The sequence below is a fragment of the Brassica napus genome, chromosome A8, assembly GCF_020379485.1.
Source record: "Brassica napus cultivar Da-Ae chromosome A8, Da-Ae, whole genome shotgun sequence".
NCBI classification, from domain to species: domain Eukaryota; kingdom Viridiplantae; phylum Streptophyta; class Magnoliopsida; order Brassicales; family Brassicaceae; genus Brassica; species Brassica napus.
Genome location: NC_063441.1, coordinates 13,150,604 through 13,162,287, shown reverse-complemented (window position 1 = coordinate 13,162,287; position 11,684 = coordinate 13,150,604). Strand labels below are relative to the sequence as shown.

Below are 11,684 nucleotides of genomic sequence, written 5' to 3'. Positions count from 1 at the left end.
CATATTTACAAAATATGTTCACTCCCTTAGTTTTACTAAATTTGACTAAGTTTTTTAATGCAAACTTATAAAAAAATATGATATGCTTTGACTAGTTACTATTGTTTGTTTCCATCTCTTACCAAAATTCTTGTTTATTAAGATGAGAAAAAGGCCATTGGAGTTTATTATTGCATATGAGAGATCCAAAGATAAGAAAAAGGCTACTAAAGTCTATTATTTCACTGATTTGTAAATGTGTAAACACATTGTTAGCACATTTAATACATCTTAAAAAACATTATTACTGATTTTACAAAAAATTCACAACTAAAAGAGTATACATACAATTCACAAAACAGACCACAAACAAAACTATTATAGATCATTCATCTACAAAGACAAGCTTGGATTCCACTTGAGTAGACAAGACCAGACAACTTTTAAGAAGTCCAGACGACTTCCAGGAAGTTCAGACGACTTTACCAGAAGACTTTTAGGAAGTTTAGACGACTTCCAGACGACTTTACAGGAAGTCCAGACGACTTCCAGACGACTTCCAGACGACTTCCAGACGACTAACAAGTAAGTCGTCCCAGAAGTCTTCCAGATCTGAAAAACCTGCATATTAAATCCAGATCTGAAAAACCTGCATATTCAAAAACGTTCAAATGGCTTAAAAACAGAAAACATGAATGGAAGATTAGATAAATCTACCTTTACAGAACACACAAAAATACATATCTAAAAATAATAGATCTACCTTTAAATTAGTGGAAGATGAGTACCATCTAATTAAAAACTTGCAAAAAAAAAAATAGATTAGTAACAAAGACATGAGACAAAATTGAAAAATTCATATAAAGTTTGGTGTTTTCAAGTCAAAGAGATTAGAGTGGGTTTAGAAAGTTTTAGTTTGGGAAAAAAGTAAGAACTTTATACAACAAGAAGTTACCAAATGAAGAAAAATCAGACATAAAAACTTACCAAAACGCTCAGAAAAATCCAGACGACTTCCTAGAAGTCCAGACGACTTCCTGGAAGTCCAGACGACTTCCTGGAAGTCCAGACGACTTCCTGGAAGTCCAGACGACTTCCTGGAAGTCCAGACGACTTCCTGGAAGTCCAGACGACTTCCTGAAAGTCCAGACGACTTCCTGAAAGTCCAGACGACTTTGTCAGAAGACTTCCAAGAAGTCCAGACGACTTCCAGACGACTTCCAGACGACTTCCAGACGACTAACAGGTAAGTCGTCCCAGAAGTCTTCCAGATCTGAAAAACCTGCACATCAAATCCAGATCTGAAAAACCTGCATATCCAAAAACGTTCAAATGACTTAAAAATAGAGAAAATGAGTGGAAGATTAGATAAATCTACATTTATAGAACACACAAAAATACATATCTAAAATTAATAGATCTACCTCTAAATTAGTGGAAGATGAGTACCATTTGATTAAAAACCTGCAAAAGAAATAAATTAGTAAGAAATACATGAGACAAAACTGAAAAATTCATATAAAGTTTGGTGTTTTCAAGTCAAAGAGATTAGAGAGAGGTTGGAGAGTTTTAGAATGATGAACATTACATTTTTGTTGCAGCCATTTGAGAGGAGGAGAGAGAATGTGTAAATTTTTCTTTATATAGGGAGACAAAAAATCCAATTAGATTAAATATTTTTGACTCAGACGACTTCCTGGACGACTTACATTTCAGTCGTCTGGTGAAGAAATTAAAACAGACGACTTACATGTAAGTCGTCCAGAAGAGTTTAATATTTTTAGCGGAAAATTAAATATTTTTAGCGGGAAACTAAAATAGAAGACTTTCCAGACGACTTACAAGTAAGTCGTCTGGACGACTGAAATATACGTCGTCCGGGTAAATTATTCAACAGACGACTGAAATATAAGTCGTCCACACCCTAAACATAACCCCTAAACTTAATTATCTAATTAAACACTTCATAAAACCAAATCAAACTTGAAAAGTATTTACTATACACAGAAATAAACACATATAGGTGAAAACTAATTTTTGAAAAAAACATTTTAGTTTTCCAAAATCTAACCCTAACAATACATACAATACTACAACATATGTTTGACAAACTCCTAAACTAATGTATTTCATGATTCACTACTTCCACTCATCTATCTTCAAAACAAATCAATTTTATCATATCTTAATTTATATCAGTTAAAACTGTTTATAATTACTTGATTTTTATTTTTTACGCATCAAAATATTTTTTTACAAGATTTATAAATTATTTTTAAAATAAACTGGTACCAGACGACTTACACTTCAGTCGTCCAGACGACTTCCAACATCTCAGACGACTCAGACGATTTACTGGGGCTATATTCGTAAAAATGGCTTCTGTTTTTTTGTTTGGTCACAAGGGGCTGAACTGTAATTTCACTAGGCTTTTAGGTTAGTTTTGCATTTGATTCAAGTTTGGGTATAGATTTGGGATTAAAATCAAGTTGTGGGTTAGTTTTGGCAAAAACCCCATTAATATTTAAGATTTTAAAGGTGGAAACAAAATTAGTACATATATTAACGAAATTAAGGTACAATTTTCTTAAATTTATTAATACATATGTTTAAATAATGAAAAAATTCCTAGGATTGTCTTTTTAATTTATTTTCACAAAAAATTCAAAATAAATAACAAAAATAAATTTTATTAAATGGTAAATATACCATTATTCACCTAGGTTTAGAGCTAAAGGATGAAGGTTTAAAGATGGAGCTTAAATTTGTTTTTTTTTTCAAATTTAAAATAGTTTCAAAAGGCATTTTAAAATTTTAAAAATAAAATTTGAAAAAATTCAAAAAATATAAAAAGTTTGAATTTGAAAACATATAATTCGAAATTATAACAAAAATATTATTTATATATCTATAAAACAGGAGGTGAAAAGTTTTTTTCTTTTTGTAATAAAACATCTTTTGGTCATTTTCCTATTTAAGAGTTTTTTGTGACAAAAATTTAAGAAAAACTATTTAAGAGAATTGCTCTTAAATAATTTAATCATGTATTGTTTTTTTGGGGTTAAATTGTGTATTTTTTTTATGTTCATTTTTCTAGTGCTTTATATTTATTTTTTGTAGATAGTGAGTAATTTGCTATAAATCGAACAATTCAATATTGGTTATTTTAAGAAAGATACACATGTACGATGTGAAGGTGTGTGGAAGCCGTGATAATTACGGTGTAATCCTTTTTGTTTCTTTTCATTCATTTTCTTATATAAATGTCGACAGAAAAAATATAAGAAATTTCTTCTAATGCAAATTGCTTTTTATACTGAACTGGCGATAACAAAAATATGGTTAAGTAGGATGATTAGTAGTTTCTTTTCTTTTTTTTTGGTGTAAAGCCAGTTGTTTCTTGCAGCTGTAAGTTAACTTATTTGAATTTCGTAAGCGACCACATGGTTTTATTTGATGAAAGATTTCTGTATGTCTTAACTAATGAAAAAGCTCCGTAAAGCTTATCAGACAAACCATTTGACAAACATTTTTTTTTAAATGCTGTTTTAGTCAAGCTATATGTTTTGTTTCCATTATATGGTAATGATGGGAGATGGTCAGAGAGTCATATACTAATATTAACTTGATTATTTGTCTCTCGTAGTATTAAGAGTCTATATGTAAACGTTCTGTTTGGTAGCATTAGGGAATCATGGGATAATAAGAAAAGAATATACAGAATGAAATATAAGAGATATCTGTAACTTGTAAGCACTTTTTCTTTGGCAAAAGGAAGTTTGTAATAATTATATTGAACACAATCCGACACCAGTCTAATGACTCAATACTCAAGTATGATCAATTCAGACACGTTTCATCGTCATAGAAGAAATAACATTTAATCACGCCTGACTTGCCAATTTGTTGATGCTCCACATTACTTTATACCGTATGTACGAAAAATGGATTATTCACAAATTGATTCTATCGTATAGTTAGAAGTGTCTATGTTACTTGATTTCTGTTTGGCCTTTTTTGTGTGTGCAAACTATCTAGATGTAATAGACATTTTTATGTAATAAACCTAACTTTGAAACATAGACTAATTCGTATAATAAACCTAAATGAGATAACGGAGAAGGAGGAGGCACTCATGGAGTCATGATGATATCCGAGAGGATTTTATGGATCTCTTGAAACAGAAGAGCCTGAGTTAATGACAGCTTGACTGGACAAAAAAAAATTTGGCGAGTTGTTTTAGTAGTTAAACTCCTAAATTACGTAACATGGATTGTAGAAGCTTTGCTGAATGGAATATACGTTTATGGCTTTGAGATCAGCTTGAAGCTTTGCTGAGTGGAATATACGTTTATGGCTTTGAGATCAGCTTGAAGCTTTGCTGAATGGAATATACGTTTTGTAGCAAAAGAGCACCATGACATCGGCGTGTATCACAGACTTCAGAGTTGGTAGATAAAAGATGCCCAACAAATATCTCATGTATGTTTGAAAGTTTTATTGCCACTTGCCATTTGTAATTTATGATAATAGTACTGAATTGATGGGGACAATTCGGGATTTCGGACAATAAGTGAGATATGAGCATGTCTCTATCAATGTATGGTGGGAGCGAGGTTATCACAATCGCCACAATTAGTATAATTTTGTCAAATAAGTGATCTGATTTTTGGGCAAGGTTATCACAATTTGCTTATCACCAAAAGATATTTTGAGATGAAAAATACGAAAACGTTAAATGTTGTAGAGATTCGTAAACGATGAGTCCGTAGGGATAATGATCCTTATATGATATTAAATGGATCCAACGGTTGAGAACGAATGACAAAAAGATATAACATGAGAGCAGGTAGACAGGTACTAGCAAATAAAATAATAGCTTATCTTTAATAAAAGTTTGGGTTAATATGCTTATAAATAAGTATTAAATTCACTCTTTCATTATTTTCTTAACTAGTTTGTGGGATGGAGCCGATCGATTACTAAATTTGTTGCTAGCTATCTAAGATATTGTGGCTCAGTATCTTTTTGTCATGTATTTTTCGGATTTTCTCTAACGCTTTTACGAGGGTTAGTACGTACTAATATCACAATGCAAAACCTGCAATGGTGACAAAAGAATCCATATGTTTCACGCAATATTTTCATACACAAAATTCATTCATAGTTAGACATAAAATATTATAAAACAGCACGACTAAGTAAACGTTCATTCTAGATAAAAGATTAATGGTTCTGTGGGTTTTCAATTTAATACCTCAACTGCTCAACATGTGGTTTCAGTGAGTTATCGAATAACAGATAACATAACTAATGATCACACAAGGTTGTGACTCAACAAGTCGCTTTGGCCGAGTGGTTAAGGCGTGTGCCTGCTAAGTACATAATCTTAAAAAAAAAAAAAAAGGTTGTGACTCGGAAACAATGCAGCGCAACCCAGAATAAAATATATTTCGCTAGACCCACAGTAGTTAGATTAAATATCTTTTTGTTATCAAGTAAATTGTTTTTTTTCCAACTGAAAAGTTTACTCTAAATAAAGGAGGCGGAAACATTATTAACTCTATAGATATTTTTGGCTCCCACCGTTTTTACTCCAACTTTTTTACCAGTGAGAGCCAAAATATCGCACGCACCTACCAACTACAGTGGGTGTGGCGTGTCCAACTGTCCATTCATTTACATTTGAACCATTCATCAAGTATGTTTTATTTATTTTCCCATAAAACAAAAAGTTTCCTCAAGTTTTGGCTAAAAAACAACAACATTTTTTTTTTCACAGTGAACATATTCATTAGCAAAATATTTTAATACATTGGTGGGATACGAACAGTGGCGGGCCCAGACTGTGTTTTAAGGAGGATTATAATCTTTGGGCCAAAGCCCAGCTTAAAAATAAATGAAAAAAAAAGTATTTGAGAGATTTGAACGGATGAAAGGGTGTGTCAAAGATGGACTATACAACCATTTGAACTACAGAACTCTCATGCACTAATAGAAAAAACACTAAATTATAAATTTAACCTGTATCATATGACACCCCATTTCTCAACGTAGGTCCACCAGTGGATACAAATGATGAAACACAATGCCCGCAGATAATCAATCTTTCGAGACAGAGCCAGCAACCCGAAAGACAAGAGACACACACAACAAACAACTAGAAATGAATAGCTTATCTCAAACATAATCCAGACAACCTTCGTGCTGGAGCACAACCATGGTCCATGAGAGTCATCACGCAATTTACTAGCTAAAGGAAGTACAAGAAAAAACAACAACAAATAAACAGAGATATTTGTCTCTTTCTCGAACAAGCTGAGTAGGGACCAATAAAATATAAAAGCTGAGTAAAAACCAAAATATAAGAATTGTGTATTATTTCATTAAATAAAAGCTACGGAATTACTTAATATGATTAACATATATATGACAACTAATGACTATGAATTATAAAGATTGATAACAATTTTTGAATCTTTCTTCATTTTGCTTAATTTTATATTATTAAAAAAGTTAAACAATCATATTAACCATATAATAATAAAAAAATAGATTTTTTTATATCTTATATTTTGAATTTTTTAAAATAACTTTAAATTACAAAAATGAGAAAATCTTATATGTTATATTTTAAATTTATTAAAACGATTTCAAATTACAAAAATGAGGAAACGTTATATGTTATATTTTTCTTATATGTTATATTTTGAATTTTTTAAAACGACTTTAAATTATAAAAATGTAATTTTTCCTTAAGCATACAACTAAAAACATTAAAATGACATGTATTAATTCGATGGTTAATCTAAAAACTTTCAAAATCATATGAAAGATAAATGTCAAAATAATTTAACTGTGGAAATAATACTATTTACTTTTTTCAAGAATGTATTCGGTGAAAAAATAAAGTTTTTGTGTTATAATTTGCTTAATTTTCAATCCGATCAATTCATAATATATTAATTATATTTTAATTCACTAATAACCGGTTCAACCTCCAACGGCATTAGAGCACTTCAGTATGGGCTACCAATAAACTAATGGGCCTTTAGTGGTCATGTAAGCCCATTATAGCATATCGCACAAGAAAGAAAGTCACCTTCGAAGAAGAAACGAAACGAAACACACAGATCGTTTTGGACTGTAAACCTCATCACTTTCGAAAGTATACTCCGGCCACAAACAATTTGCCGGCGAATTATCTAATTTACATTGCTGCTGTAAAACTCACGAAGAGAGATCTAAGAAGAGTGAAGTCCCGTTTTTGTGATTTGGAGGGTGAGATCGAGCTCTGTGTGAGATGAATTCTTAAGAAAGAAAGAAAGAAAGAAGGAAGATGAGTAAAGAGATGTCGTTTTGGGTACAGCCGAGGTGCCTTCTTCTCCTCGCTGCCCTTACGATCTTCCTCGTCTTTGCGCTCTCACACACCCGTAAAGTAAGTAGGACACTTTCCTCCTCCTCCTCCGACCCAGCTTCTTGTTATTATTACGCTTTTTAATGTGGATCTGGCTCTTTGATCTTTGATAAAAGTAATAATGTCTATGCATTTGGTATTATCCTAAGGAAGCATTATAAACGGATGATGTAAGCTAAGGGGCGTAGAATGAGTGTCACATGCTTTGTATTCATCTGATGATTGATTATTGTGTCATGATTAGCCTTCCAATGTTTGTCTCCGCATTGTTGTTAGTTTGCTAATGAGTTCAAAATAACCAGCAGAATATGATAAGCCTTTTTTTTGCGTGCTCTTTTGATATGCTGCTTAGGAGGAGGAGAAGCAAGTCACCGAGGATTGCCAAGTTACACACAGAGTGTTTCTCGATATCGATATCGAAGGCCAGCGCTTAGGTAAAAGTTACTAATATATATTCTATTCTACAAGCTTTGTTGATTTTCTTGTGTTTACAATACTTGCAGGCAGGATAGTTATTGGATTATACGGCAATGTTGTTCCCAAAACCGTAGGTATGTCTTTGTCATCTTCAGGTTACGCTTAAACTGTTTTTCTAATGGTATACTATTTGTTTTTATGCAGAAAATTTCAGAGCTTTATGCACAGGTTTGCTTACTTAAATGATTGATTAATGTTTTATCTTGAAAACGTTGGCCTCCTCATCAGTTTCTGATTAAATGGATCTGGACACTACTTTACTTAGGAGAGAAGGGACAAGCTTCAAGCGGAAAGCCTCTACATTACAAAGGAACACAGTTTCACCGTATAGTTTCTGGATTCGTAGTCCAAGGAGGAGACATCATCCATGGTGATGGAAAAGGGAGCGAGTCAACGTATGGTGGTACCTTCCCTGACGAAAATTTTAAAGTAAAGCATTCACATGCGGGTGCGCACTTGTACTCTCTGTACCAACTTTAGGAAAGTGAGTTGCATGTAAACTCTTGTAGCTAACCAAATCTGTATTATGTTAGGTGTTGTAGCGATGGCTAATACAGGACCTGATTCTAATGGCTCACAGTTCTTTATCACTACTATCAAGGCTACCTGGTACTCTCTCTCCTCTCATTGATAAACCCTCATGCTCTTACACAGAACTGAGTAACTAACAGTATGTGAAATGTGTGGTGGACAGGTTGGAAGGGGAACATGTGGTGTTTGGGAAGGTGATACAAGGGATGGACAATGTGTTCGCCATTGAAGGTGGGGCTGGTACTTACAGTGGCAAACCCAGGAAGAAAGTTGTGATTGCTGATTCTGGAGAGATCCCTCAAGACAAATGGGATGAAGAATGATATGACCCAAAACACACAACCAAAAACTTGCTCATCTGGCTCTGTTCGTGTGTGAGATCCTCTCTCTCTCTCTTTTTATTTATAGTTTCGCAGATGTGATGATCTGAATTCTGAACAACTATGCCAATGTAGTTCTCACAAACGTTGCAATGAGCACTAGAAATGTTATTGATGATTAATAATAGTTCTTTAATGCCAAATAAGAGAATCAGTAAGGTTCTTTACTGCTTTCGTGTGTGTTGTTTTCCTTCCAACATTTACTTGGAATCTCGTAAAAGTAACCAAAAGGCAGCAGCAATCGCAAACCCCAAACGCGCTCTGTGCTAGAACTGTCTGCGACCGTCTTAACCGCAGAGGAGGTGGAGTTGAAACAGAGCTCAGAGTGTTTCTTGCGCGATTCAGCATAGTTTCATCCTGTCACCACAAACTGAACTTGTCAAATATGAGTTAACAACAGAAATGGGATGGCCTACTTGCAAATGTTATGCAAGCTCAATATCAAAAGCTCTAAAATTATATTAAAAGCTCAATATTAAGTGATGAAATTATATTAAAAGCTCTAAAATTTTCTACATTTATCAAGTGGTTCTGATAGGTTTCATTCATCATTCAGTTTTGGTTTCTTGTTTCTTGTTTCTCAGTGGGTTCCTTAACTGAAAAATATGCTTCTGGTGTTCCCATCATCCTCGTTAGAACCAAAAAAATAAATTAATTAGAGTAATTTACATTTAAAGGCAGTTTCTGAGTTTTTATTACATTCAGAGACAGTTTCAACTACTAAGGTAGTTTATCTCAACTAAAACAGAACGAAACATTGGTTTTTCCAACTAGTAGGACCCATACGTTTATTATCTCTTAATCTTCCCAAACAAGAAAAAGAAGACACGAAGATCTCAAACATTTCAGACCCGTAATAATATATACCGCCAAAGCCCTTGTGTTCAGTTCATCTCCACTTGTGCTCTTTAACTCATCTTCTTTGACAAAAAACTCACTATTTTTGAAATCTGAATGTGAAAAATATTTTATAGATGATAAAACTACGATCTTGAAGTGTAACATATAATTAAACGTAAAAGAATGAAAGATTATGTGAAAGAAATCAATAGCGGCCGTAAATTTTTTGGAGAAAGCCCTAAAATTTTGAGGAAGACGAAGACATATTTACTAAAATGCCACTGATTAAATTTTTTGAAAATAAACAAAATATGTACACATTCATGGTCGTACACATGGATAATAATGTGTATGTACACTATTATATTAATAATTTGTAAACACATATAAAAGTGTTTGCGTGTTTAACATTTACTTATAAAAGAAATTTACAAGTATGTACAATATTTTATCAGATATATTGCATTCAGTTGTGTTCTGATATTGATAAGTTTGAACATGTCCATGTTGTGTAATATAAGTAAATATGTACATTTACATGTTCAGTGTTCATATGGACAACGTGGAAACAACCATTTGTACAAATGAATAGGTGTATATGAATCATTTCGTATAATATGATACACGTGGACAGTAAAACATATGTGTACACGTTGAGGATATTTAACATACTAAATAGTTTTAAAGTATCATTCAAAATGTGATTTTGGGATTTTAACCAGACAATGTGATTTGCGGTTTTAGTGGAGAAGCATGATTGTACGGTACATTGCGTTAATGATATATAATATACACACAAGTGATGATGGACACATAAACACATATAAACATGTACACGTGTACACATGTTAACATGTACAAATTTACACATGTATGCATTCCAAACCTTGATTATGCAATTATGTATACAAATACAATATTAACAATTAAATACTACTTAAATAATCAAAATTAACTAATAAGATGCAATAGTAACATCTAAATGCTCATATTGTACATGTACATCTATTTCATAGATGTACATATGTACATCAACATCAAAGTGTACATGTGTACACTGCATATGTTCTTTAGATATAAACAAATTGCACCACAATTGCATAAAATATCATAATTACAATAAAATTATATGGTTAGATCACAATTAGATATCGTGTTTTTTCACTAAAACTGCAAATCACATTGTCTGGTTAAAAACCCAAAAACAAAAAAAAAAATCAAATTTTGAATGATACTTGAAAGGTACATAGTGTGTTAAATATCATCAACGTGTACACATATATTCTACTGTCCATATGTACAATATTATATGAAATGATACATGTACACATAATCATTTGTACATTTTTCATATTATGATATTTAATAATTCTAATGATTTTGAGAATAGTTGCTAAAAAGATGTATTTATAGGTTTTTGGTAAAAAAATTTCTTCATTTCATTCGAAAGGGTCTAAAATGCAAATTTAAAAGTTTTAGTTTCACTAAAGATGACTTATTTGCAAATCTGAAAGTTTTAGGGCAACAGTGGAAATATTTAAAATTACAAAGATCACATATGAAAATTAAAGAAAATTAATTTCAAGGTCCAACAATGGCGAAATAATCTCAGATGCGGCGGCGGCTTCCCTTTACGGTCCACCTGAGGCACAAAGACAGGCTGAGATCACCACAAACACCTTTTGGGACACCGTGGAAGATAGTCTGAGGGCACAAGGTTGAGGCTTTCCATCGGATTTGAGATACTACAAAATAGAAGATCTATGTAGAAGAAAGGAGATGGTAGTAGAGCTCGTCGTACTTGTGAATTATGGTGGAAAACTTGTTGACTTACATCAATCATGATATCTATGGTTTGTGATGGTAAATCAGTCACTATGAGCTGAATTTGTGGCTCAATCTGAATTTTGCAAAGATAATCTTTTGAAATAAAAAGATTAGAAATCAGAGATTTTAAAATGAAGAAGATGAAAAAGTTCGAGAGAAAAAAAGAAGAAGATAAAAGATAGTTGAAAGTGGGTCAAGAAGATAAGAGAGAGAGATGAAAGTGGGTTCTACTA

The 11,684-nt window shown here is 32.4% G+C and overlaps 1 protein-coding gene across 1 annotated transcript; it reads left to right on the top strand.

Moving 5' to 3' along the window:
• Positions 1 to 7,109: 7,109 nt before the first annotated feature.
• LOC106421703 (peptidyl-prolyl cis-trans isomerase CYP21-1) lies at positions 7,110 to 8,927 on the top strand. Its single transcript, XM_048738835.1, has 7 exons — positions 7,110 to 7,417; positions 7,749 to 7,830; positions 7,900 to 7,947; positions 8,018 to 8,041; positions 8,139 to 8,321; positions 8,407 to 8,482; positions 8,568 to 8,927. The coding sequence occupies exons 1-7, from the start codon at positions 7,319 to 7,321 to the stop codon at positions 8,725 to 8,727; spliced, it is 672 nt and encodes a 223-aa protein (XP_048594792.1). The 5' UTR covers positions 7,110 to 7,318; the 3' UTR covers positions 8,728 to 8,927.
• The last annotated feature ends 2,757 nt before the right edge of the window (positions 8,928 to 11,684 follow it).

Coding starts and splice junctions, on each gene's coding strand:
- LOC106421703 (XM_048738835.1), top strand. CDS start 7,319: ATGAGTAAAGAGATGTCGTTTTGGGTACAGCCGAGGTGCCTTCTTCTC. Junction 8,042..8,138: donor TTTCAGAGCTTTATGCACAG/GTTTGCTTACTT, acceptor TACTTTACTTAG/GAGAGAAGGGACAAGCTTCA. Junction 8,483..8,567: donor ACTACTATCAAGGCTACCTG/GTACTCTCTCTC, acceptor TGTGGTGGACAG/GTTGGAAGGGGAACATGTGG.